At 58.2% G+C, this 25,314-nt stretch overlaps 1 protein-coding gene across 4 annotated transcripts; it reads left to right on the top strand.

Annotated features, from left to right (window-relative positions):
* Positions 1-1,026: 1,026 nt before the first annotated feature.
* Positions 1,027-24,758, top strand: RADIL (Rap associating with DIL domain). 4 transcript variants are annotated; one of them, XM_038151519.1, is made up of 16 exons: positions 1,027-1,164; positions 4,946-5,050; positions 8,057-8,609; positions 14,084-14,391; positions 15,416-16,063; positions 16,217-16,254; positions 17,239-17,399; positions 18,037-18,149; positions 18,985-19,222; positions 19,686-19,858; positions 20,138-20,288; positions 20,589-20,779; positions 21,604-21,997; positions 22,081-22,220; positions 22,955-23,094; positions 23,650-24,758. In XM_038151519.1, the coding sequence occupies exons 2-16, from the start codon at positions 5,015-5,017 to the stop codon at positions 23,753-23,755; spliced, it is 3,390 nt and encodes a 1,129-aa protein (XP_038007447.1). In that variant the 5' UTR covers positions 1,027-1,164; positions 4,946-5,014; the 3' UTR covers positions 23,756-24,758. The 4 variants fall into 4 exon arrangements, with proteins under 4 accessions (XP_038007447.1, XP_038007445.1, XP_038007448.1 ...); XM_038151517.1 differs by having other exon boundaries at positions 1,035-1,164; positions 4,860-5,050; XM_038151520.1 differs by lacking the exon at positions 4,946-5,050 and having other exon boundaries at positions 1,046-1,164.
* Positions 24,759-25,314: the final 556 nt, after the last annotated feature.

Here is a 25,314-nt window from a genome sequence, read left to right as displayed (position 1 = left end):
CTTTCAGGCACCAGCCTGTGTGCACCCTCAGCAGTCTCCAGGTCAACTCTGGAGCTGGTTTGATAAAACTCGTTTGGCCAAAGCCAGCCTGTTGCTGAGGTGCTGCTGTCTGCAGAGCCCTGCCTGGCTCGTTCCTGGCATTTTCATAAAATCCTAGAAAGGCTTGGGTTGGAAGGAACCTTAGAGCTCATCTTGTTCCAACCCCTGCCATGGGCAAGGACACCTTCCTCTAGACCAAGATGATCAAAGCCATTTCCAGCCTGGAACACTTCCAAGGATGGGGCAGCCACAGCTTCTCTGGGCAACCTGTGCCAGGGCCTCACCACCCTCCCAGGGAAGAATTTATTCCCAGTATCCCATCTAACCCTGCCCTCTGCCAGTGGAAATCCATTCCCCCTGGTCCTGTCACTCCATGCCCAAAGTCCCTCTCCATCTTTTTTGGCGCTGGAAGAGGCTTGAAGGTCTCCCTGGAGCCTTCTCTTCTCCATCCTGATCATCCCCAGCTCTCTCAGCCTGGCTCCATGGAAGTGCTCCAGCCCTTGGAGCATCTTTGCAGCCTCACTCCAACAGCTCCACGTCCTTCTGTGCTGAAGACCCCAGCGCTGCATGCAGCGCCCCAGGTGGGGTCTCAGAGAGTGGGGCAGAGGGGGGCAGAACCCCCTTCCCACATCCCGACCCTTCCCACAACCTGACCCTTCCCCAGTGCTGACCCTTCCCAAATCCCGACCCTTTCCCAGTACAGACCCTTCGCAAATCCTGACCCTCTCCCAAATCCAGACCTTTCCCCACATCCCGACCTTTCCCAGAGTGGACCCTTTCCCTCATCCCAACCTTTCCCAGTACAGACCCTTCGCATATCCTGACCCTTTCCCAAATCCCGATTCTTTCCAAAATCCCAACCCTTTCCCAGCACCGACCCATCCCCTCATCCCGACCTTTCCCAGCACCGACCCTTCCCCTGGTCCCGGCCCTTCCCCGGTCCCGGCGCTCCGCTCCGGTCGCGGTGCTGCGGTGCGGGTGGCGGCCGCGGGGGGGCGCGCCACGGGCGCTCGCTCCGCCCCGGCGGGACGGGACGGGCCCGCGCTCCCCGCGCTCCCCGCGCAGCCCCGGCGGCTCCGGGCGCTGCCGCCGCCGGGGTCGCGCCGAGCCTGCCCCGCTCCGACGGTGAGTACCGGGGCCGCGGGGCGCGGGGGGCGAAGGCGGGCCCTACCCCAGGGACCCCCCTTTCTTGGGGGGGCAGATCCCCGCTGTTGCGTCCCCGGACAGCCTGGCTGCGCCGGGCGGCAGCGTTTGTTTCTCGTGCCCTGGGAAGCGGAGGCGGGAGGAGCGCGGCGCTCGGGGCTTGTCCGGTTGCCGTGGGAGACCCGCGCTGCCCGCGGAACCGCACCGGGCACGGCCGGCGGGAGGGCTGTGCCGCGAACCGCAGCGCCCGGGGGTCCCTGTGCCATGGCCGGGCTCACGGGGAGCCTTCCCCGCACTGCCTGTCCCTGCCGGTCCTTGTCCCATCGCGCATCCCTTAGGATCATCCCCGTTCCATCCCCCTTGGGCTCCTTCTCCCCGCTGAACTATCCTTGGAATCCGTGTCCCCGTTCCGTATCCCTCAGGATTTTTCTCCCCACTGCACGCTCCTTGGGATCCTTCTCCCAGCTGCATGCCCCTTGGGCTTCCTCTGCCCCTTGCACACTCCCTGGGATCCCTCTCCCCATTCCATACCCCTCGGGACCCTCCTCCCCGTTGCATGCCCCTCGGGATCCTTGTCCATTTGCCAGCCCTTGGGATCCCACTGCTATCCCACACCCGCCATTTCACCTGTATTCAGCTGCCTGCCACTGTGGTGCCATCCCAGGCCGTGGCAGGGAGGTGCTGAGATGATCTGTGTCCCTGTGAGGCTGGAGCAGTTTCATGCTGAGTGGTAACTTTAGCAGAGAAAACTCAGGGGAGTTTGCTACTTGCTTGGGAAGTGCTTATTTTCAGCTCTCTCCAGGACCAGTTAATTATCGCTAGAAAAAAAAAAATATTGCTAAGGTCTTATAATTAGGCAGCCTACGGAGACTGTGGAGCTCGGGAGGCAGCAGAAAGCAAATGCTTTTTGTGCAGGGTTTCTGGGGTGTGTGAATAGAGCTGCCTGGGCAGAGGGCTGGCATTTGCACTGGTGAATTACCGGAGAGCTGGTGCACGTTGGCGGCTCAAAAGACCCTGCAAAATAATTACAGGGGAAAAAAAAAAAACCAAAAAACACCAAGAAAAGAAAACCTGCTAAAAGGACTCCTGTTGTCCTTGTGGAATCAGGTCCCAGACTGTTACAATGTTTGGGGAGCCATAGGTGCCTTTTGGGACAAGCTGTTGGTGTTTGTGGCACCGGGGCTGCTTTTCCATCCTGTTTGAACAGTCCCGGGGCTGCTGCAGGGTGCCTGCTGCTAATAATAACGTGGTAAGGAGTTTACCCGCCCTGATCCGGCTAAAGACGGCACCGAGGGAGCCATGGACATCATCAGCCTCCGGTCTGCCCCTAGATTAGATGGATAAAACTCGCACAAGGAAAGGCTGGGCTCTGGAGCAGAGGCTTGGTCCCCAAAGGAAGGGAGTGGGGGGCTCTGCTCAGCGCCGAGGGTTTGGGTTTTGCCGGGGCAGCCCCGGCTGTGGGGATGGCATCTGCAGAGGGGCAGGATTTGGAGCCGAGGAGAGCACGTCAAAGCCACCAGGGCGTTCTCATTTCCTTTGCTCTCCGAGTTCTAATTTGTTCCACATTGCAGCGCCCGAGCGGCCTCTCCCTCCACTCGCAGCATCCAGGCTGCGGTCACTGCCGTTAGTCCGAGGCTGCCACTCCACTGGTTTCCATTAAAAAAAAAAAAGAAAAAAAAAGAAAAAGAAAATAAAAGACAAAATTCAAAGAAAGATCTGAGGAAACAGCTTTTCTGGTTCCTGTTCTGGGGTGGTTATAGCTGAAATCTCACCACGCATCCGTGTGCTGGGATGAGCCCCGGGGGAATTCCAGATGATTAAAAAGTGTTTTAATAGTGTTGTTGCTCTTCCCAAAAGGGAATAAGATGACCTGGTAGCTACAGGTTGATTGGCTTGATAGCATCCCCCCAGGGAGAAGAGGGAGAAACCTGGCTCGGGCTTGAATTGATTAAAGACTTCAACACCAGGAATAAATTCTTGCCATCCAACGTGGCTGTATGGAAAATAACTCCTGGCAAATAGAAATCATTTCAGTCTCCAACACGAGAGGTGACTCTCTGGCTGTAATACACTTCGGAGGAGCAGTTGAGTTATGGGAGGTGATATTCTTGTAAAAATCTGCACTTTTCCAGTATTAAAAAAGTCAATCCAGTCCAGTATTTAGAGCTGACATTGCACAGTGTCAAGAAAGCTGGTATTAAATAAACGTGGTCCATTTCTAAGGCAGTTATCAGGGAGATTATCACTGCTGGGCGCTGGTAACATGGACTCGGTGTTTTTATCACTAATCTAGAAGAAAGGAGATGGAAATGATTTCTGGAAAAACCTGGATCTGACCCACAGCAGCTGAGTGTTAATGGTTTGTACAAATCTGGGTGGTAAGCTGAGTGAGAGAAAGGCATCCTAGCTGGAGCAGAATGGAACATGGAAATCTTTTACACCCAAAAATAATAACTGTGGCTGTACGTGGTTTCCTGTCCCTAATCTGGATGGTAAATTTTCAGCTGGAGCTGCTTGCAGATGCTGGGAGAGGCAGCACAGGGGCTCACCAGGCAGCAGTCTGTCCCCATTTCTGCACTGGAGAATCGAAAATTTTCAGGGTAATGTGAAATTTGGCTCTGGGGAACAAAACAAATAGCAGTTATTTGCATTTCTGGTCAGAACCAAATTTGGGCTTAGGGCAGCCAAATCCAAACTTTCCTTCTCAGCAGAGGAAATGTGGAGTCCGAGGGACTAAGGGGCTGCAGAAAGGGTCTTACAGGTGGACAGGAGGGGGCCATCCAGTGAGTTCACTCATAAATCAAATCAAAGAGGAAAGAGGAGGGCTTGGCAAAAGCACCTAAATGCTCTCGCAGAGGAGAAAATACGTGGTAGCCAAAAGCTTGTTAAATGAGCAGAGAAAAGATGGCAAGAATCAATGTCTGGCAGCTGAGGGCAGACACATTGGAAATAAGGCATAAATATTTTACCAGGAGGAGTAAATCATTGGAAGAAACGTGGAGCAGCAGAGGTGGGGGCAGCACCTCTCTGCCTTTGGCATCACGACCCGCAGAGTTTCTCCCAGAGCCCCAAGGCTGGGCCAGCAAGAGGGACTGGATGGAACCACATCAAGGCCCTGATTAGGTGATTTAATTAGAGGATGATGCATTTATCTTTAATCACGGTGGAGCCATGGAAAAGAGAAGCTCTTGTGCCCTGATGGCTCTCCTGGAGGAACACCCACGAAATCCCTGGTGGCACTTGGCAGGTGCCTCTTTTAGCTTTGTCTCTGGCCACCAGTGGTTGTGTTCTCACAGATCTGTGGTGGGAAGGCGAGGGGACAGTGCTTGGTGGCTCTTCTTGATGCCCAGCAAAACAGACTGAGATTCAGGGAAGCAGATCTCAGTGAGCATCCCAGCACGCTGTGGCTGCTGGGGGAAGGAGCTGCTCCAGGGCTTGCTTGGCCACCCGTGGGTCAGAGCATCCCCAGCCTGGCATCCTTGGGGACACATGGGCTTAGGAGAAAGAGATAAAGGTCAGGGGGCTGTTGCTGGTTCCATCTCCTCTCGTTCTCCTTTCCTTTCCTTCCTCCTGCTGTTCTCTCCTGGTCTCCCATGCGATGGGGTAGGTGCTGTTGGTTATAGGGGGTATAGATGTGGTTCAGTAGCCCCCATGCAAACATCAGGACCGTGTTGCAGAACCTCTGAGCCTTCCAAACCCACCACACTGCGAGCAGCTGATGTCCATGAGCAGCCCGGGACCTCTCCTCCTCTTCCTCTCCCAGAAACGTGACAGACGCCTGCCCAGGATGATGCACAACGAAGGGCAAAGCTTGTTTTGAGAAGGAGGATGAATGGAAGGGAAAAAGGCACGTGAGAAGGATGGCAAGGTAGGGTTTGAGTGCTGGGTGGGGGCCCTGGGAAGGAGCTGCTCACCCAGTCTGGGAGCAGGAACCTCAGGCCTGCAGGAAAGTCCCCGGCGGTGGCAGAGTCAGGCGTGGTGGTGGAAGGACACGTGGTGGCCACGTGAATACCGTGGGCATTTGTCACAGCTCTGCAGAGCTCAGACAGAGCTGGCTGTGGGAAATAGCTGGTTTTGGTGTGGTCAGGCACTGCTGTGAAGAGGTGAAGGATCCTTGACTCAGGTCTCGTTGGGAGGCAGTCCCAGGCTTTTGACTAATCCGTGCGTACCCGTTAGAGAGAGAACGTCACTGAGGCTGGAGAAGGGGACTCTTGGCAAAGTCTGGATCATGCTGCAGGCTTGTGTCCTTCCAGGGAACTGGCCTGCAGTGAGAAAAGGGCTCAGCTGGGCTGGGGATGTCCAGGAGCTGGTGTCCCACTGAGCTGCTGGAAGGTGTGACACTTTTGCTGGCTTGTCCCTGGGCAGCTGGGCGCAGCTGGAGCATCCCCGCTCCCGCAGCGGGGCTCAGCGGGATCGCACGTACCAGAGATTTCCTCCTCGTACCAGAGATTGCCTCCTGGGGGGCATGCCGGTGTCCGGCGTGCCTGAGCGCACGGATGTAGGAGGAGCCCATTTCATTATCATCTTATCCTGTCCATTAGCGTCCTCAAGGCGATTAAGACCGGGTGTGTTCTGCTTTCTCCAGGAGAAGGCTGTGATTTCTCAGGTCACCCAGGCTGGTGCCTGGTAAAATCACACCTGTGCTGCTCTAGATGCTGAAAATTGGGGTGACACCTCCTCCTGATCCAGGCTTCTGATTTTTTTCCCAGTGAAACATCTTTGCCCCTGAACTCTGTGGGAGCTGCATTTTATAGAAAGAGTAAAAAAATAGCTGAGCTATAAATAACACGTTCAAAACTAGTCAGGGACCTGCAAGAAGCAAGGATGGTGTCTCTGTGATGTGGGCTTGGAGGAATGATTTTGCCACCAGCAGATGGTAAAAGGTTTCCCTTTGTGCTGGGGGTAGTTCAGGGTGGAGGAGATGAAGTCCATGAAACCAGTGATTTGATGACAAAGTCTTGTCTTTTGCATGCTTGATGACAAGGTCCTGTGGGGACTCTGGGGCAGTTTTCCCTCTGGTCAATGTTAATGAGGGCTGGCAGGGCCGTGCTGGAGGCCCGGGGCAGCTGTTCCTGAGCCTGACTGTCTGCCAGTGCCCTGACCTGCTCCCCAGGTCGGGGCTGCCGCGGCACTCCCGGGAGATGTCACACAGCAGACATCAAGGGATGTCCCCAGGGATGTCCCCAGCGGGAGCAGCAGCTCTGGGCTCAGCTGGAGAGGGAGGAGCAGCAGAGTGGGGGGAGCCAGAGCCACAACCCCATCCCTGCCTCAGTTTCCCCACTTGCAAGGTGGGAGCAGGAGCAGCCTTACCTGAGCCCAGTGAGTTGAGGTGAAGTTCTGGGAATGTAAAACACAAGGTCCTCAGCCTTGCTGTCCTGTGCCAGGGCTCCTGCCCTTCAGCACTCCAGGAGTCATTGTGGAACCTGCAGCCTGGGGAGAAGGACAAACCCCAGCACTTTCACAGTCCTGGTGGGGCTGGGAAAGGGGCAAGGGATGACTTGGGGTGCAGCAGCATTGCAGGATTACACAGCTCCCAGCCACATCCTTAACACCTCGGGTGCCTCAGTTTCCCCATCTGCAGCATTCCCTGGGTCTCTGGCTGTGTGATGGGGGGATGCACATCCTGCAGCAACCCTCCACGCACGGCTGGGAGCTGGGTTCTGGGTTAGAAGGTGACCTCTTCCATTAGCAGCAGGGACACTCTCTTTTCCTGAATTAGATGGTGGTTTGGAGGCTGTCCAGGCCCAACATCACTCTGATAGTGCTGAGTCTGCTCTGGAGGCGTGGCTGTGCCCGAGCCAGCCGGGGCTGCAGCTGTGGGAAGCTGCTGGCACCTCACCTGTGCCCAGCCAGGGACACCTGGGTCACCCAACTGCTGCATCCAGCTGTGGATGGGACATTTTGGGGTTCCTCTCTGTGTGCATGGAGTCCCTGCATGTTATAGATCTGGAGGAGAGGGAGTTCCCATTTCTGTCCCAACCAGGAATGCTCAGATTCTTTCCAGACCTCCCCTGCCAGCAGGCCAGTGTGGCTGTGGGTCGTCAGCACCGTGCAAGCACCAGGTGCAACCAGGATGGGATTGCAAAGCCATCCGCAGATGGGGACAGTGACATCAGGCAGGAGTGCTACCCACCTAAATCCAGAAGGGATTTGTGGTTCCTGGTCCACTCCAGGGCATTGAGGAGCCCTGGGAGCTGCCACACCGCCTTGGCCACATCTCCTCCAGTCATTACCCACTCGGGGCTGCCCTGAGCAGCCCTGCCCCGGGCTAACGTGACAAGGGCAGCCTTGTCAGTGATGCCACCCTGGGCCTGAACGTCCTCCACAACCAAGCAACAGCCAAGAGATTTGCTGGAGTCAGGACATTTTTAGAAAGGCTAATTAGAGCCCATTTTCACCCTGTGCCTCTTGCTGAGCAAAAGCATTTAGCAGTGACCTCACTCAGAGTGAGTGAATTTGCACTTGAGCTTTCTGTTTCACCTCTAAAAAATGGGATTGCTCCATAAACTCGTTAGTGAAAGTAACTCCTGATGCCTTGGCTGCTGACCAGGATGGGCCCCGCCAGGTCCTGCTGGGGTCTGCTCTCCTCCTCTGCATTTTGCCTGGGTAAGAGGGACCTCTTGATGGAGAAATATGGGGCCCCTCCAGGCTGTGTTTTCAGGGACAAATCCATCCAGGGCTAACTGTGCTGGTGCCAAGGAGCTCGGCCAAGCTTTTCCACTGGTGTTTTGGGTTACACGAGGGAAATGGCCCTCCCTTGATCTGTCACCTTGGAGGTGACAGCAGCTCCTCCGCGGCCACCTGCTCGCTCTCCCCTGCTGCGCATCCCGCCTCCAAACCGCTCACCTTCCCCTTCTCGCTCTTCCCTGCCCAGCTGTGCTTCATGACGACCTCCCGCACCATGTTTTATGGGCCGTCCTCCACCATGGCTCCGCCGTCCAAGAACCGGCTGAAGCGCCAGAGCCGCCTCTTCTCCCAGGTCCTGTACCGCACCCTGAGCTACAAGGACCGCGGCTCGGCCCCGCCAGCGGCCGCCGAGGACGACCCGGCCGAGCTCTCCACGCAGCTCTCGGCCCCCGGCATCCTGAAAATCTTCGGGGGCAACATCTGCGCGGGCACCAACTACAAGAGCGTGCTGGTGACGGGCAGCTCGGGCGCGCGGGAGCTGGTGAAGGAGGCCCTGGAGCGCTACGGGCTGAGCCAGCTCAGCGCCGGGCAGTACGCGCTCTGCGACGTCATCGGCCGCTTCCAGGGCCCCGAGAAGCAGTGGCAGACGGAGGGGCTCAGGGTCCTGGGTGACCACGAGAAGCCGCTGCTCATCCAGGACCTCTGGAAGCCCAGGGAGGGCTTCTCGCGCCGGCTGGAGCTGCGCAGGAGGGCGGAGGTGGAGGAGATGGCGGCCAGGGATGTGGACACCACCACTGCAGGTCAGAGCTGGCTGCGGGACAGGGACAGGGTGTGGGATGCACCCCCAGAAGCCTTCCCACAGCAGAGGCTTTCACACGTGGTTTGGGTGCAGGGGGTGGTGCCAGTGGGGGTGGTTCTGTTTTGGCTGCAAGGCTCCTGCAAGGTTGAGCAGGTCTCAGCACTCTCCTGCATCAGTTTGGTATCTGTCACCTCAAATATTTACCCCAGCCAGTTCAGGGCTTAATAACAAACCCTGCCCATGGCTGGGGAGCAGCAAGCAAGAGCATCTGTGCTTCCTGCTCTTCCTACCAGTGAACCAGCACCATGGCATCCCCAGCTCCGTGCCTGGCAGAGCACTGCCCTGCTCCCCCTGCATCCCCCTCTCCCTCTGGGCATCCCCCGGGCCAATCTGCAGGAGCAATTAAGGAAAATGAAAAGCTAATGAAGAGAGAGCAATGTAGGGCAGGAGAGCCCCTGCAGTGGTGCCTGATGGAGGCCAGGGCTGGCAGGAGATAAGTGCATCATTAGGAACCAGCAGGTTGATAAGTGACCCCAGCACACAGTAATGAAGCTTTCCTCCTCCCACCCTCAGATAAAAGCCCTGTAAGGATGAGGGCAGGAAGGTTTAAAATCAGATTTTTACCTGCACAATGTGCTTGCTGGGTCAGACCTGTTGACAGAGGGGTCTGGACCAGGCTCCAGAGGTTTTTGCCACAGGCTTTTGCTGGGATGGGCTCCCAGCAGTTCCTCACAACTGTAGGAAAGGGCTGTTACTGTCACAACTAAACTGGTGGTGATGCAGGATTTCTCTATGTGCTTGGCAAAGAAGAGCCAAGTTTCTGCCCCACCAGCAGCAGAACAAATGGCTCAACCTGTCCCACGCCAGGGGGGACACAGCTCCTCTCCCACCCATCCTAACAAAAGCTGGAAAGAACCCTGGCACACGGGGAGGGAATCCAGCCCTGGGCATTCTGGAGGAGGGCAGAGGCAGCTGGAGCCTGCCCAGCTGCAATTTTCAATTGGGATTTCAGCTGGTACTTGAGGAGACCGGGCTACCTCCATCCTCACCGTGTCCAGTCTGTGGCTGCTCAGGGAGGAGGTGCCACGGGTGCTCCCAGCTCATTGCACGTGGGACACAGGGACACAGAGGTGGCTCCTGCCAGAGCCTGGGCCAAGGAGGTGGATGCTCTGCTCTTCTCTTCAGCTCTTCCTCCAGCCAGGATCAGAGAGACGTGAAGCACTTTGGGAGAGCAGCAGCTCTAAAAACAGCTTCTGTTGAATGGAGGGAAGGGCAAGGGCCGAGTGTGGGGGTGCAGCACTGGGGAAGGGCCACGTGGCAGCTCCCTGCCCGAGCCCAAGGTCACATCCACTCGGCCTCAAATCCTCCCCTGGGATGCAGGAAGCAACTTCCCTGCCCATGGCCTGGATCCTGGGTGGGCTGGGAGCCCTGGGAGTGCAGGGCTCCCCACAGGCAGGGGAAGCAGCAGGGTCTGGGCTGCCCAGCACCGAGCTGGCCCGGGGCTGGCACCCTTCGGTCATTTCCCATGGAGGAGCAGCTCCTGATGGGATCCTGTGCTCTGGATCTGGAAATAAGCCCGTTATGCTTTCGTTATCACTTCATTTGTTTCAGCACTCCTGGGTGGGGCTGTGGAAATTCCCCATTTTTTAACCTTTGGGCATTTTCCATAGCTGACCAAGCTCTTCAAAGACAGAGGCTACACCCGAGTCAGGCTGTCTGCTCTGCAGACTGCACAGCCCATAGCTGTCTTACCTGGTAAAATGTCACTCCTGCAGCCCTTTCTTTTGGTGGCACCAGGGGCTCTGTCACCAGTCTCACCCTGTGCTGCCGGCCCTGGGGTGCTGTGGGGCTGGGATCAGCCTTTCCCACCTCATCTGCAAACTGCCAGGAATGAATGTGAGCGATGCAGTCTGTGACCCAGCACCCCAAAAAGACACAAAACTCCTGGTGTAGGAGATATCGACCGTGAGTGCCCTCCACCAGGGTCACCCTTGTCACCAGGCTCAGGCTGGCAGAGGTCCCCTTGCTGAGCAGCAGCTGCCTGCCCAGGGTGGTGAGGCACTGGTGTGGAAAACACAACATCTGTGCAAAAGTAAAGGGACTTCAGGCTCGCAGCTCCCTCAGAGAAAAGCAGAGGAATGCTCAAATCATGCCCAGGGCAATACCTGCAGGCCCTTCCCTACACAGGGCATCGCTGGAACAGCAGGGCTGGGACCACTGGGGTCACACAGGTGCATCCCTGGCTGGGGGAAAGGCTCCACATCCATCCATGACCTGTCAGCAAATAGCTTAAGACTTTTATCTGCTCAGTTACCCATTATCCTAATTAGTTTATTAGCTGCTTCCCCCTGGGGAGGACAGTTCTGGCTCCTCATGCCACTAATTAGCAGCACAGGTAGAGCTCTCTGCAGTAACGAGGCAGCCCCTCTCTCCCTGCTCCTTTTGGGGGGCACAGAGGCAGCAGTCATGGACGTGTAGGGAAAACACCCTCAAACTGGAGGGCGCTGGAGGGAGGTGCAGCCCTTGGCATCTCAGTGGCATTCATTTTCCAAAATATCCCCATTTTGCACCAGGTCCTGTCCTAACTGGAGCTTTCCCAAGAGGCTGGAGGCTGAACTGCACACGCGGCTCCAGAAACTTGGGATTTCAGCCTATTATTCTAAAAGATGCTCTGGCAAGTGCCTTTGAGGATCTGGCTTTGATATACCTTAGCACAACTGCATCCAGGGAAGATTCCCTGCAGAGTCTGCAGTGCAATTACATTAGGAAGGACTAGCCTGGTCTTAGTCCCTCCTGGGTACATTCAAAGCATTTCTTCTTTCCTGGGGCCCATGGAGTTATTTGTTGATTTATTTCTCAGCCAGGAAAAGCGAACCTCTTTCCTCAGCTGAAAAAGAGGCAGATCCCAGCCAAGATCCCAGGCACCACAACGAAAAGTTTTTCCCCTGGGTTGCAGGATGGGTTTAGAGGCAGCAGCTCTGGTGGGTGCTGCCCAAGGGGTGCCCAGCTCTCCCTAAGGATGCCATCCAGCCCTGTGTTAGGATCTGATTACTGAGAGATGCTTCTGCCTGAACTGAGGTGCAAACGAGACAAATGCTGAAGTAAATAATACAGATTTTATTAGCAATCAGTGGGACGTAAAGAGAGAGAAAGAAAGAGAAAAGAGGGGGGACAGAGACAGAGCTCTTGTTTTGAGCTGGTGGCTTCTTGGGTTGGTGGTTGTGAATCTCCCCCTGCCAGAATTGCCTCTTACCCAGTCAGAGCTGATTCAGCACAGTTGCTGAGTTGCTTCCATTAGTTTCTTCCTTATCTTGGGAGTTCTGCCAAGTGTCCTTGTGGCCTGTAAATTCTGTGTTCTTTGTGCCCACTATCAGTGGCACATCCTTTTTCCCAAGCCTTGTTAACCCCCTAGGCCTGAGATCATTGGAGCTTGTCCAGCCCTAAAGTTTAACAAGGCCTAACACCCTGACAGCAGTACCTCCTTTCTACAGTCCAAGTCCTGGCCATCCAGGGAGGAATGAAATAGTTGGGGATGCTCTTTAACTCCTTACATGCTGTTTCCATCCCAATCTCCATGTGGATTCACTGGCTCTGCTCTGGTCACACTGCCCTGGAGATGTTCAGACTGAGTTCTGGATGCGATACCCAGCACATGCTTAGGAGGACAAAACAGTACCAAGGGATGAAAAAAACCTAACCCAGTTTTATGGAGCGACTTTGTTATGCTCAGGAAAAGAGCTGTGTTTATCTTTCCAGCACAGCCCCGGGGTTAGAGGGAGCCTGTGACGGGGGCTCTATCAGCAGTGAAAAAGCAGCTTTTTCCTACACAAAATAAATACAGAAGCTTCCTTTCCCCTCGATAAGGGGCTGGTGAGGGCCTGTCTCTGCAGTGGGACCCCAGTGTGGGCAGGCCTTGCTCTGTCCCACTGAGCTCCAGCAGCAGCTGCTCCCCAGGATCTGGCCCCTCTCCTCCCTGCTCCCACAGCCTGGTCTGGGATCTGCATTGCCCCAGCCGTCCTTCATCCCTCTGGCCCATTTCCATGATGAGGGCTGGGGACAGGGCTCCTGCGGGGAGCTGAGGTGTCCTGCAGACACGTTTGGGGTGGCCTTTGGCATCCCCTGCAGCGTGGCTTGTGTGGGCTCGTTGCTCTCCCTTGGTGTCACATCCGTGCTGTGGCCGGGACGGGAGCGGGGCCGATTGCCTTTTTAAGAAGGACACAGGGCACGGGGCTGCTTGGGGTGGCTTGACTGTGCCTTGCCCTAATCCCAAGGCATGTAAACAGCAGGGGCTATTTTCTCCCTGTCCCACCCCCCTCCCCATCCCCATCCCTTTGATTTTCCCAGCAAAGGAGCGCTCCATTTAAAACAAACAAACAAAAAAATGTATTTCAGAACCAGCAGCCCATTCCTCACCAAATAAGGCAGATTATTTTTTTTTGGGTCTGAGATTGTGAGTGTCCCTTTAAGCAGCCCTGGGCACCAGGCTCTCTGCTTTGCTGTCCCAAAATCCCGCGGGCTGTCCCCAAACCTTGCTGTCCAAAGCCTGCTCCCTGGTCGGCCGAGCCAGGAGCAGAGCTCTGGCTCTGGTGCTGCACCGGCAACGCTGCGCTGATGCTCTCCAAGCAAATCCTGTAGGTTTTTTCCCTCTCTTCGTCCTCCCCGAATGCCAGGGACCTGCTCCCAGGAGGCTGCCCAGCTGAGGTACGAGCATCACCCCTCGGACACACAAGTTCCTCTTTCTCCTGCAGAGCTCAAGCCCCGCTTGCAGCACGGAGGGACCCAGGGGCACCCCCCGGCTCTGGGGGTGCCACGCGAGGGGCTGCTTTTGCAGCTCGGCCGGGCCTATTCATCCACTCTGGCTCCTGTTTGTCTCACGGACAGACAGCTCTGCCCGAGTTGATGCTTGGGAGAAGTTAATTACGGCTTGTTCCTGCTGCAGCCGGGCTCCACTGCAGCTCCAATGCCTGGCTGAAGCTCCCGGGAATTGGGGGGGTCCCTGCGGTTCCCACTTGCTGCTGGCTACCGACTGCTGAAGGGCTGAAAGCCGAATCTGGGCTCTTTTTTTTTTTTTTTTCTTTTTAGCAAAGATTGAGTGAAATTTCTTTTTAGCAGGGATTTCCTCTCCCCCCAGCCCTGCAGTGTGTCCGGGGCGGATGGGGGATGCTATGGACCGGCTGCTCTCCATTCAGTGAGGTTTGGGGGGCCAGGGAGGGCAGGGACACCCCCTTTTTAGCGGTGGCATTAGGACGCTAAACTCTCCGCGCCGGTGTCTTGGCGTCACCTTTCGGGGAGGGCAAAGCACCGGGGGACATCGAGGCAGGGTGGGCGCGCAGCGCCGGGAGGGCTCCAGCCGCTCCATCCCCGCTGCGAGCTGCAGCATCCCTCGGGCCGCGGGGTGCTGCGGCGGGGCGGGGGCGCTCCCGGGGGGGGGCTGCAGGGGCTGAACGCCGCTCTGTCTCCCCCCCATCCCCGCAGGCATCAACGCCCAGGCGCGGAAGCTGCAGCGGCACCGGGCGCGGGGGGCCCGGCGGGCGGCGGGGGCTGAGCGGCGCGGGCCCCCCCCGGCCCTGCGGCGCAGCCTCAGCGAGACCAGCCTGGGGACCCCGGCGCGGCGGGCGGGCAGCGGGGCCGGGGCCGGCGGCGGGGCCGGGGCCCGGCTCCAGCGGCACTGCTCCACCCTGCCCGGCAGCCCGGCGGCGGCGCGGAGCGGCGGCAGCAGCATGCGGTACTCCCTCTACCAGTCCCCGCACCTCCTGCTCCTGCAGGGCTACAGCCAGCAGCATGTAAGCACCGCGCCGCCTCCTGCGCACCCCCCCGCTTCCCTCCCACCCCCCAAAGCCCCGGGAGCGGGGCTGCTTGCATGGCCGGAGCTGCTGGGGTCGAGGGAGGCGGCGGTGGTGGTGGTGGTGCGGATGAGCATCCTTTAGGAAACGGGCTTGGGACTTGCAGCCTTGTCCTCAAGTCTGTCCCCGGCTTGCCCCCAAGTACGGGGGACGCGGAGGCAGGAGCCGTGACCCTCTGCAATGCCCCAGAGGTGATCCCCGAGCAGCATCCCTGCCCCGGCCCCAGGGAGCCCTGGTTCTGCGGGTGGTGGCTGAGCTGCGCTGTCCCCCGTCCCCTGTCCGGCCGCTTCCTCAGCGGCAGATGGAATCAGAGGCTGCAAGGAGAGCAGTGCGTCTGCGGGAGGCACTTGGAGAGCTGCAAAGGACAGGGTCGGCTCTTGCAGTTAATGGCTACTTTGTGCCCGTTGGGTGTCGAGCTGTTCCAAGTTTTTGGCAGGGTGACACCGGCACTGCAGCCATCCCGTTAGTGCTGCTGGGGAAACTGAGGCACGGACTGGTCCCCTGAGCTGCCTCGGGGTGTGCGGGCAGGCTGCGGGGAAAGGCAGGGCCAGGGGTGGATCCTCTGTCCGGGGTCCCACTGTCGCCCTGGGCAGGGGGTGCAGGCATCGCTGCAGTCTGCAGGGGGGAGAAGGTGGGAAGGAAAAGCAGCTCCGGAAGGGATGAGGGGGAGAGGTGGAAGGAGGGCTCCTTCTGTCCAAAGCTGCCCCGTTTACCGCATGCCCAAAGTCATTGTACCCATTTATTGCCGTGCCCAAGGCAGGGATCGCTGCTGTCCTGCTTGGCAGCGAGGAGAGTAAAAAAAAAATAAAGAAATGTTTTTGCCATGCAAAGGTGCATGGGGGACAGCTGGGGACAGCGAGGGGACAGCTGGGGACAGCGGGAGGCTGCAGCACTCACTGCATGGCAGGGAGGAGGGTCCCTTCTCCCCCCTCCCCGGTTCATGCTGCGTCTCCTCGCTCGGCAGGACAGCCTGGTTTACCTGCTGAACCGCGAGCAGCACACGGTGGGCCAGAGGACACAGGCGAGCAAGCCCAGCATCAGCCTGTCCGCCCCCGACATCCTGCCCCTGCACTGCACCATCAGGAAGCTCCGACCTTCCCGGCACCGCTCGGAGGAGAAGCTGGTGCTGGAGCCCATCGCCGGCGCCGGCATCTCTGTCAACTTCGCCGAGGTGGCCCGGACGGTGGTGCTGCGGCACGGGGACCTGCTGTCCCTCGGCCTCTACTACCTGCTCCTCTACAAGGACCCCATGAAGGCGCAGCCGCTGCCGGCGCAGACCCTGCTGAGGCTGCGAGCCCTGCGCCCCGAGGCTCCCCACGTGTGCGGGGCGTGCGGCAGCCTGCTGAAGGAGAAGGACAGAAAGCGGGGCTCGTCGCCCGCCGGTGGCCCCAGGACGCCCCGCAGGAAGCTGCAGCTGGAGTTCGAGCCGGCGGCCGAGGACGTGCTCCTGCGGCGCATCATGACCCTGATCGAGCCCGGAGGGGATGACCACAAGCTGACACCCGCCTTCCTGCTCTGCCTCTGCATCCAGCACTCGGCCACCAACTTTGAGCCGGGAGACTTCGGGCAGCTGCTGCTCAAAGCGGCCAAAATGATCCAGAGGACGGTGTGGGTCAGTCGGGGGTGGGACGGGGCGTTTGTGGGGTGGGGGTGTTGCTCAAGCCCTCCCTGGGGGCTCCTCAGCCTGGTCCCCTGGTGGGGGCGATGCTCGTGCCACCCCATCCCACGGGTTTTCACTGTGCTTTCCCCTTCTCTCCCTGCCCAGGAGCGGACGCGGGAGCTGGCTGAAAAGCAATCCCAGCAGTAAGTGTGACCCTCCTTGTTTTGCCTCAAAAAACGGGGAGAATTCAACCTGGTTCTTCCTCCATGGGTGAGGGAAGTCCGTGGCTGTCAGCCAGTGGTGCATGATGAGTTTTCCTGCTGAATCCCACGCATTCTGCTCTCTGGTCCTTTAACCACCATGCCTGCACAGAATGAGTGGGTTTGGAAAAGCTCGGGGTGGAACAGGACCTGCAGCAGCTCTGGGGTTTTCTCTGATGCGAGACCTGGACAAGGCTTTGCACTTGTGGCTTCCCCCTTGACTGATACAGTAGGAATGTTCCTTAAGCGTGAGCCTGACCTTCCTCAGGCTGGAGACCCCTCAGTGGAGCTGAGATGGAGCTGGCACTGCGTGTGTGCATCCAGGGGTGGTGGCACAGTGTGTCCCAGTGCTGGGAGCACCGTTCTGGGACAGCGGTGCAAGGAGCTGTCTTCCCAGCCATGTCCAAAATCCCATCTCTAAACCAGTATCTGGAGAAACTGTTGTTGCTTTCTGTGAGCTCTCCTTTAGGATGAACTTCAAGGATGCTTCCCAGGCCCTTCCTATAGCAGGAAAAAGCAGTTTAGCAGTTGAGAAATCACCCAGATGCTTTTTGTTTTATTTTTGAACAGCCCAGGGCAGGTGAGCTGGGTTTAACTGTCCAGAGCTGGCAGGAGCAGCACATACCTCTGGGGAAGGGCTGCTCTTCAGCCATGAATATTTAGTGCAGTTCATCTCTGTTAGGGGAAGTCTCCCCCAAAAGTGGCACCCCACAAAGGCCACGTGGCCTGGGTCAGCCTTTGCCACCCCACAGAGCAGAAACCACGGAATTTTTCCTTGTAAAGGGTCTTTCTAAGGGGAGTGCTGGGCTTGGCAGCGTGGGGATGTGAAAGCTCTCTGGCATTGCCCCAGGCTGGCTGTTTTCTCCCCAAAAGCCTGAGTGGGGATGCTGAGGAGCGGCAGATGTAACACCTGCTGTGTCTCCCCAGCCAGGACCCTGCCACCCTGTCCCGCTTCACCATCACAGACCTTCTCCCAGACCTGCAGCACATCATCTTCTGGATGGCCAATGCCATCGAGATCCTCTACTTTGTCCAGCAGAAATCACCCACCTACATCCAGAGCATGGAGGAAGAGCTGGACATCAAAGGTAAGTCTGGATGCAGCATCCTGCCTGTTTTCCCAGCCAGAGCAGCTCTGCTCTGCTAATCCCCAGTCACAGGTGGTGGCCGGTGCCCTCGAGATGCTCCATTAACCCTCCATAATCCTCATCAGCAGGGACATCTCTGTGCTGTGGGCTGGGGAAATCTGTGGGAGGAGCAGCCTCACATCCTGCCCTGGTGCTGCCCAGCTCCAGAGCCAGGCTGTGTTGTGTTCACACACAAGTATCCCCTGCCCCCCCAGCAGCTGGTGGTTGATGCCCTGGGGGGCTTTCTTCACCCTGGATTTGCAGGTAGCCCTGCAGAACTGCTCACTGGTGAGCCCGTGTTAATGCCAGCAAAAGGAAAAGAAGATAGGAAGGTATTAACCAGCCTCAGAAACTTTCTGGTCTGTGCAAAAAGTTAAAATGTTCTTAGGCCAGGCAGGAGCTGGCAGCAGTGATGGGAGCTGTGGGGGACAGCAGGTGGGAGCTCCTCTGGGCCAGAGGAGCCTCTTTGCCAGAGGAGCCTCTTTGAGGGGTTCTGTGGGGATGATACAAACCTGGAAATTCTAATAACCCACACAGTGGGAATCTGGGGGCCTTGCTGCTGCAGATTTGCTCCCCCATCCTCCTCTCCTCCCTGCAGGCTCCAAGGAGTCTCTGTTCTCCTCGACCATCACGGCCAGCGAGGAGGCGATGACGGTGCTGGAGGAGGTGATCATGTACACCTTCCAGCAGTGCGTCTACTACATCTCCAAGGTACGGTGGCACACGGGGCCAGCACGAGCATCCCCGGGGCTGGCAGGGGGGGTTTTTTAAGCTTTCACTCCTTGGCAGTTGCACCACGCTGAGGTGTTTTCCTTCGGGCTGAAGTTCCCCGATTTTTGGTCGCAGCCCAGGAAAAGTATTGAATTACTGCGGCGTGTTTCCTTGTCTGCAGTGCAGCGGCTCGGGGGAGGTGTTTGGGGAGGGCTGGCTGCTTGGCTCGGGCCAGCGCGGCATAATGGTGTGATTCAGGGCGTGATGGAAAGGGGCCCCTGGCCCGCTGGACCGCGAGAGCCGGGCGGCAGCGGGGAACAGAGCGGGCAGTGTGCGGCACAGAAAGGCTGCCCTGTGCACCACGGCTCCCTGGCACACGGGGACACGGGGCTGCTCCTGCACCGCTCTGGAGCAGCACCTTCCTTCCCTGTGCCCTCCTCTCCAGAGCCCTCCCCTTCCCTTTCCCCTAAAAGAAGTGAGTGCGAGGCGCTGCTCTCCCATTTAAGCATTATGGAGAATCATCCCCATCGATCCTCATGTACAACTGATTGGTTGCTGCCCTGGTTCACATCAGGTTTTGCAGATTTTAGCTGGCGTCACACACCATCTCTTCCAACTGCTAAAAGTGACCAAGATGTTAATTTTTATAATTTTTTAAACTTTTGCACAACGCTGGTGCTCATGGAGGCAGGGGGTGAATAGGAGCAGCCCCTTGCTGGAGCAGCACTGGCAGGGTTTGCTTGGCTTGAGGAGGTGAAGGAAAGGCTTGGCTTGTGCAAAAATAGAAAAACCCCAACAAACTGAGTCTGCTGTGGACTTGCTGCTCTCCCTGCAGTGTCTGTACGTGTCGCTCCCTGCCCTGCTGGAGTGCAACCCCTTCCAGAGTGAGTGCCGGGAGGGCTGGCGGGGAGCCCCGCCTCTGCCCGAGGAGCTCCGCAGGGTCGTGCTCATCTACCAGGCTGTGCTGGACCTGCTCCACCAGTACGAAGTGCACCCCGAGATCACCTCCCAGATGTTCGCCTACCTCTTCTTCTTCTCCAACACCCTGCTCTTCAACCAGCTCCTGGATAAGGGTCAGTCCTCCTTGAATAGGGGAATGCACAGGGGACTGAGTCATTGGGATGCCCTCCAGTCCATCCCTGTGCTGCCTAAAGGGGTACAGGAAGGAGGGGGCTGGAGATGGGCAGGTCTCAGCATAGCTACAGGCCCAAGCACAGACCCAGCTGCTGGCTCCTGGGTCCCCATTCCCAGGAGAGGCCAAACCCCACAAGGATCCCGTCCCCATTCCATTGCCCCTTTGAGCCTGAGCAGAGGAGGCTGAGGGCAGTCCATAGGGACAGCTCATTAATGAACTACAGTAGCCTGAGGTGCTCATTAACCCTCATTAACGCAGCTGCCCCCTTGTAAGTGCCAGGCGAGGCCCAGCCACCACCAGGAATGACAGCCACAGGATGTTGGGGACATTAACCCGGGCCAGGGGCTGGGGGACAGGGGGGCTATTCCCTGATATGGCTGATGGATGCTTTGCCTCCTTAGGCTCCTCTCTGGGCTGCTACCACTGGTCTCAGGGGGTGAAGCTGCGGGCCAGCGTGCGGCTGCTCCTGGAATGGCTGCACGGCGCCGGCTTCGAGCAGCTCGCCCAGCAGTTCTTCGCCAAACTGGCCAGCGTGGCCAACCTGCTGGCCATGCCCGGCTCCCAGCTGGTGCAGGTGAGGGGTGCCCAGCCCAGGGATCGTGGCGTTGGGATAGGCATGGGCAGGAGAGCGCCTGCTCAGTGTCTGGGGGGATCCCTACACTGATGGGTCCTTTTTGCAACCTGCCACCGGCTGCCCTTTCCCAGGGTCTGGGCGGGCAGTACCCGGGAGAGGACGTTCTGGTTCTTTCCATCTTGCCCAAGCTCTCCCTCCTGTGCCCCTTGCAAGCTGCTGCTCCTCAGAGGAAGCAGTTTCTCACCTGTGCCATGTGCCTCCTGCTGTCTCCTCACACAGATGACCTGGCCATCCCTGCGAGCCGAGTTCCCAGCGCTGAGCCCCGCGCAGCTGCACCGGGTGCTGAGCCAGTGCCAGGCAGTGATGGACGTGGGCTGCATCTCAGCGTGGCAGCCCAGTGAGGAGGAGAGCCCAGCCACCTTCCAGCCTGGTGAGTCCTGCTCAGCCTGCTCCGGTCACATACCAACCAAACAGGTTATTCCCTTCCCCTTCCTGGTGTCCTGTAGCACCTTCAGCAACTGGTAATAACCATAGCCCCAAAAGTCAGATATTGCAAAGGATGCAGAGTGCAGGAGGCTTTTTCTGCTGTCCCAAGTGAGGGATGCTGCTGGCTCAAGCTCACTAAATCCCTGATCCCATCTGGGAGACTGCGCATGGCTGAGAGCTGGGAGGCAGAAGAGGGGTGCAGCCTGAGCCAGTGCTAACCTCCATCCATCCCTCTGCCTTTCAGATGAGGTGCTGGAGTCCTTTGACAATCACCCACCCATCATCCTGCCCAGTGGAGGCTTCAAAGTGGACCTGGAGGTGGAGACGTTGGACGACAACATCTACAGACACCTCCTTTACATCCGCCACTTCCTCTGGAGCCTGCAGAGCAGGAGCCCCCACACCAGCGAGGGGCCGGGCTCTGCACTCCCAAAGGTAGCCTGTATCCCACGATGGGGGGTTGTTCCTCTCCCGGCTGGGCAGGAGGGTCTTGGGTCCCTCTGCAGACCCCTCCAAGCCCAGTGCCAAGGGCTTGCTGCCCTTGCCTGCAGCCTGGAGCTGTGTCCGTACCCTCATGGAGATCTGGAAGGATTAGTGCTGCTAATCCCCCAGCATGGGGGGCACGGGAAGCTGAGCTGGAAGGACAGGATCTTCCCAGCAATCTCGTTAGGAAGGGAGGGAGGGGAGATGTCTGTGGGCAGTGCTCCCTGTCTCCCTGTGTGTTCCCTGTCCTCCCTGAGCTGCAACCTGCCCGTCCCCAGCAGCCAGGCTTGCACAGAAGCACTAATTAGCTAATGCCTGTAAAGCACAGGGAGGGTGATACGTGCTGTGGGTGCTAAGCTCAGCTGCCTGGTGGAGGGTGTCCCTCCAGCGGGTCCCCTTCTCCTCTCCCATCCTGTCCCCATTCCCTGCAGCACTCACAGGCCCTGCTGCCTTCTCCCGTCACCCCGGGGCCACATTGCCCAGCCCTTGTGGCACAGGAGGAGCGGTGCTACCCCAGTGTCCCCTTCCAATGGGATTCCCCAGCTGGGACATGACCAGGAGTCCTCTCCTGGCTGGCTGTAAACACCCCCAGCACGGCCCTGTCCACCAAACTGGGCTGTGGGAGCTGTGCTGTGAAGCCAGGACAAGCCTGGCAGTGTCTGAATTGCCAAGGCTTTGGAAGCATCTGGCAGCCAGGAGAGCACAGGGTGGTGGGGTCCAGGAAGGGAGTGAAAAGCACACGCAGGGGGTCCCACAGCATTTTCCTCCTTCTTAAGAAAGAGGCATGCCCGACGCCGGAGGTGCTGGAGGTGAGCGAGGGCCCGGCGGCCGCCCTGGGCAGCAGCATTGCCCAGGAGGATTATTGCTCCCTGGGGGGCTGTGCCGAGCCCCAGGGGAACCCCCAGCTGTGCCTGGCCACCAGCACCTGCCCCTGCGAGCCCCCCGCCGGCGAGCCCCAGCTCCAGGAGAAGCTCCAGCAGCTGCAGCTGGGCAGGAGCCCGGTTCCCAAGGGTGGCACGGTGCCCCCAGACCCCTCCTGCCTGCTGACACCACCCACCACCCCCCTGAACTTCGACTCCGGGAGCCCGGAGTCACCGCAGGGCACCGGCAAAGGGCTGCAGGACGCGCGGAGGAACGGGATGAACGGCACCAAAGGCAGCACCCCCGAAGGTACCGAGGGCTGGCGCTGCCCCGGGGCTGTGAGGCTGGGTGTGGGCAGTGCCAGAGCTGTAAGCTGCTCTCTCTGCTGCCAGGCTGCTCGCCGACCCCCTATGATTACCCCACGCCGGAGTCTTCCAGCCGCAGCTCTGCCACCGACGACTTCTGCTACGTCTTCGTGGTGGAGCTGGAGAGGGGACCCATCGGGCTGGGCATGGGGCTGATCGACGGCGTGGTGAGTTCTCAGCTGCTGCCCTCACGCAGCTGGAGTGGCACGTGGGATGTGGTTTATACCCCAAGAAAAGCTGATGGCTTCCCACGGGAGCTAGGCTGCTTCTCCTGGGGACAAGGAGGCACGGAGGGGTCTCTCAGTGGATCTCTAGTCGTAGGCACTGTGCTGTGCATGCAAAGTCCACAGCTGTCCTGCAGCTGGGGAGAGCAAACAGGCTCAGCTCTCTTGTGGAAAGAAAATGACTCAGCCGAGGTCTTTCCTCCACCCTTCAGCAGTGGCAGGAGAAGCAGAGAGGCTCACAGGGTGTCAAAACAGCTCCTCCTTTGCATAAGGAGGAATCTAGCATTGTGAGCATATTTTTAAATGGCCTTTCACAGCTGTGCTCTTGGTCAGTAGGAAACAGAGCATCACCGAGCCCTGGGACGGCATCAGCAGAGCTCCCATCCCAACACAGCTGCAGGCTAACAGTGCTTTACTCTTAATTAAATTGAACAAGAGCAGGTTGCCTCCACCTCTCCTTTCTGTGTATAAATTGATATAAAACCAAAGGATATTTCCTTCCCGTTGCTGTTAGCACCATCCCCATCATGTTCCCAAGCATCTCCAAGGTCCCACTTGCCATCAGGCTTGGTTGAGAGCCCTGGGGGAGAGAGTTACCCTGCCTGGGGAGCTAGGCCTTTTGGGACCACAAATCTTTTGTGTCCCTTTTTTCGCTCACTGCATTCCCCTGCCAACAGCACACCCCTCTCTGCTCCCCGGGGATCTACATCCGCACCCTGATCGAGGACAGCCCCGCAGCCGCCGACGGCAGGCTCTCCATCGGGGACCGCATCCTGGCTGTCAACGGCACCAGCCTCATCGGGGCAGACTACCAGAGGTGAGCCTCACCTCAGCCCAGGGCCTGGGGTGGTACCAGCACTGCAGGAGTCACTGCCAGCTCCAGGTTTCTGGCTGTTTTGCTCCCAGAGTTGCTGCAGCGCTGAGGATGCTGCGGTGCCAGCGAGCTGCACAGGACACCAGAGAGGGGGAAGGTTGTGGGTTTGGTAGAGGGATTATGGGACAACAACTGGGGATCATAAATGGGAAATAAATGAGAGCTCCAGAGGTGGGTCTCAGCAATGCAGAGCTGCTGCAGCCCCATCCCACCCCAGGTGTCCTCTCAAAGGTGGTGTGATGAGACAGCTCAGAGGCAGAGCCCAGGTGCCCACAGCACAGAGCAGCTTTGGGCTTGTTTGCCCTCATCCTGGCACCACTAAAACCTGGAGGCCAAGCCCTCCACAAAGCTACGGGCAGGAGAGAAAGAGCCCCTGCTTGTAGCCCTGAGCAGGCACAGGTGATTGGCAAAGGGGGGTGCTTTGTGAATGCCCATGACTTGGCAGGCTCCTGAGGGGCTGCCAGAACTCACCCGTGTCCCTGTTGCTGCTCCCTGCAGTGCCGTGGACCTCATCCGCTCCGGGGGGAAAAAGCTGCGGTTTCTGGTTGCCAAGTCGGACATTGAAATAGCCAAAAAGATCAGTTCCAGCTCCTCTTCCTCCTAGTCCTTGTGGTACAAGGATCCTGCAGCAGCTTGTGGCTACAGCTCTGGTTAAGGCTGACCTCAGGGAGCCTGGAGTGCAAGAGGGAGGACCAGGACTCCACAACAGCCCTCGTGCTTCTGGACACTTTGCCCCTGCACTGCAGCAGATGAAAGGACATGCAAGGATGGTGCAATGCTTCTCCCACTGCACTGGCTGGGAGCATCATTCCTGATCCATTGCCCAGCCTCACCTTATACCCAGCCATCCTTCTCAGGAGCTTTCCTGTTCTGTCCCCTCTGGCAGGGGGAGGGAAGGGAATGCTCCCACCACGAGGACTTGTAGGCAGGCTCCTCTGTTCCTCTAGGCTGGCAGCCCTGTGTGATATCTTATGCTGGCAGGCAGAAGGCTTGAAATGCCTTTGGGTTTTGAAGAGAACATGTGAGGCAGGCCTGGGTTTCACTGTGGCAGCGGCCACCTGAGGTGCTGGCACATCAGGCTGGAAAAGCGTGCCCAGCTCTGGGGGTGGTGAAGGCAGCACAAGCACCCAGGAGTGGGATTCCACACAGGATGCATCGCCAGGAGTTAATCCCCCTGGTGCCATACACTAGCTCAGGTGCCTTTTGGCTGCTGGGCTACAGCCCTGCCTCAGGATGGGAAGCAGCTACAGCAAAGGGCTGACACCACCAGCAGCTCCTGAGTCCCAGGGAGAGCTCCCTGCAGAGAAGGACTCCCTTGCCCTTTGCTGCAGATTTACTGCCCAGCTCGGGCACCACGATCGTGGCTGAAGGCCGCCAGGACTGATGGCAGAATGTTCCCAGCACAGAGGATTGGTGCCACCAGGAAGCCGAGGGAGCCCAGCAGCACTCGGCACTGACAGCAGCCCAGGCAGACAAACGACAGCCCAGCACCACGTCCTGCTCCTGCTCCAGCTTCACCAGCCCATTGCAAGGCTGCTCTGTTTCGCACCCTGCTCGGAGCATCTCCCGGGTGTGTGCTGCTGAAACGCCGACAGGTGGTGATGGACAGCAGAGGACACGTGAATATGCCAGGAACCGCTCTGCTACCTGCTGCCGAGCGCAGTGTCAGCTCAGCCGAGGGTTCAGCTCCATCGTGTGGCTGCCGGGCCCCCGCACACCCGGCCTCCTGCTGCCGCATCCTCCCTCTGCTTTTAGCACCATTAACGGGATAAACCCGACCTGATTTCCACATATAGACAGATACTGAGACCTAGTTTAGCCGAACCCTATTAAAACAGCCTGCAGCAAAGCCCTCCATCACACCCTGCACGGTCCAGGCTCTGGCAGGGGATCAGATACTCACATGGCATCTCACAACAACAGTGCTCTGAGGATTGTGATGCTAAAACAGGCCTGGCTTTAATTACACATCACTGCTGCAGTTTCGGTTCCTGTGCTTAGTCTTGCACGTCGCAGGAGGAGAGAGATGTCAGAACACTCCATGCAAGGGAGATGCTCCACTACTGGATTTCAATGCAGCCTGGCCTGCTTTTCTAGGAAAGATGGACCAGGCACCTTCTCTGAGACTCGAGTGCCTTGCTGCTCTGCTGGGCCACGCTCACA

The sequence above is a fragment of the Motacilla alba genome, chromosome 14 (genome assembly GCF_015832195.1).
Source record: "Motacilla alba alba isolate MOTALB_02 chromosome 14, Motacilla_alba_V1.0_pri, whole genome shotgun sequence".
NCBI classification, from domain to species: Eukaryota; Metazoa; Chordata; class Aves; order Passeriformes; family Motacillidae; genus Motacilla; species Motacilla alba.
The sequence above is the reverse complement of the archived record's forward strand: the minus strand, read 5'-3'. Positions and strand labels throughout refer to the sequence as shown.

What these genes read in the sequence shown, in the direction of transcription:
- RADIL (XM_038151519.1), top strand. Translation starts at nt 5,015, where the DNA reads ATGGAAGGGAAAAAGGCACGTGAGAAGGATGGCAAG. An exon ending in CCCAGCCACCTTCCAGCCTG is followed by an intron (nt 20,289 to 20,588) that starts GTGAGTCCTGCT and finishes TCTGCCTTTCAG; the next exon opens with ATGAGGTGCTGGAGTCCTTT. An exon ending in ATCGGGGCAGACTACCAGAG is followed by an intron (nt 23,095 to 23,649) that starts GTGAGCCTCACC and finishes TGCTCCCTGCAG; the next exon opens with TGCCGTGGACCTCATCCGCT.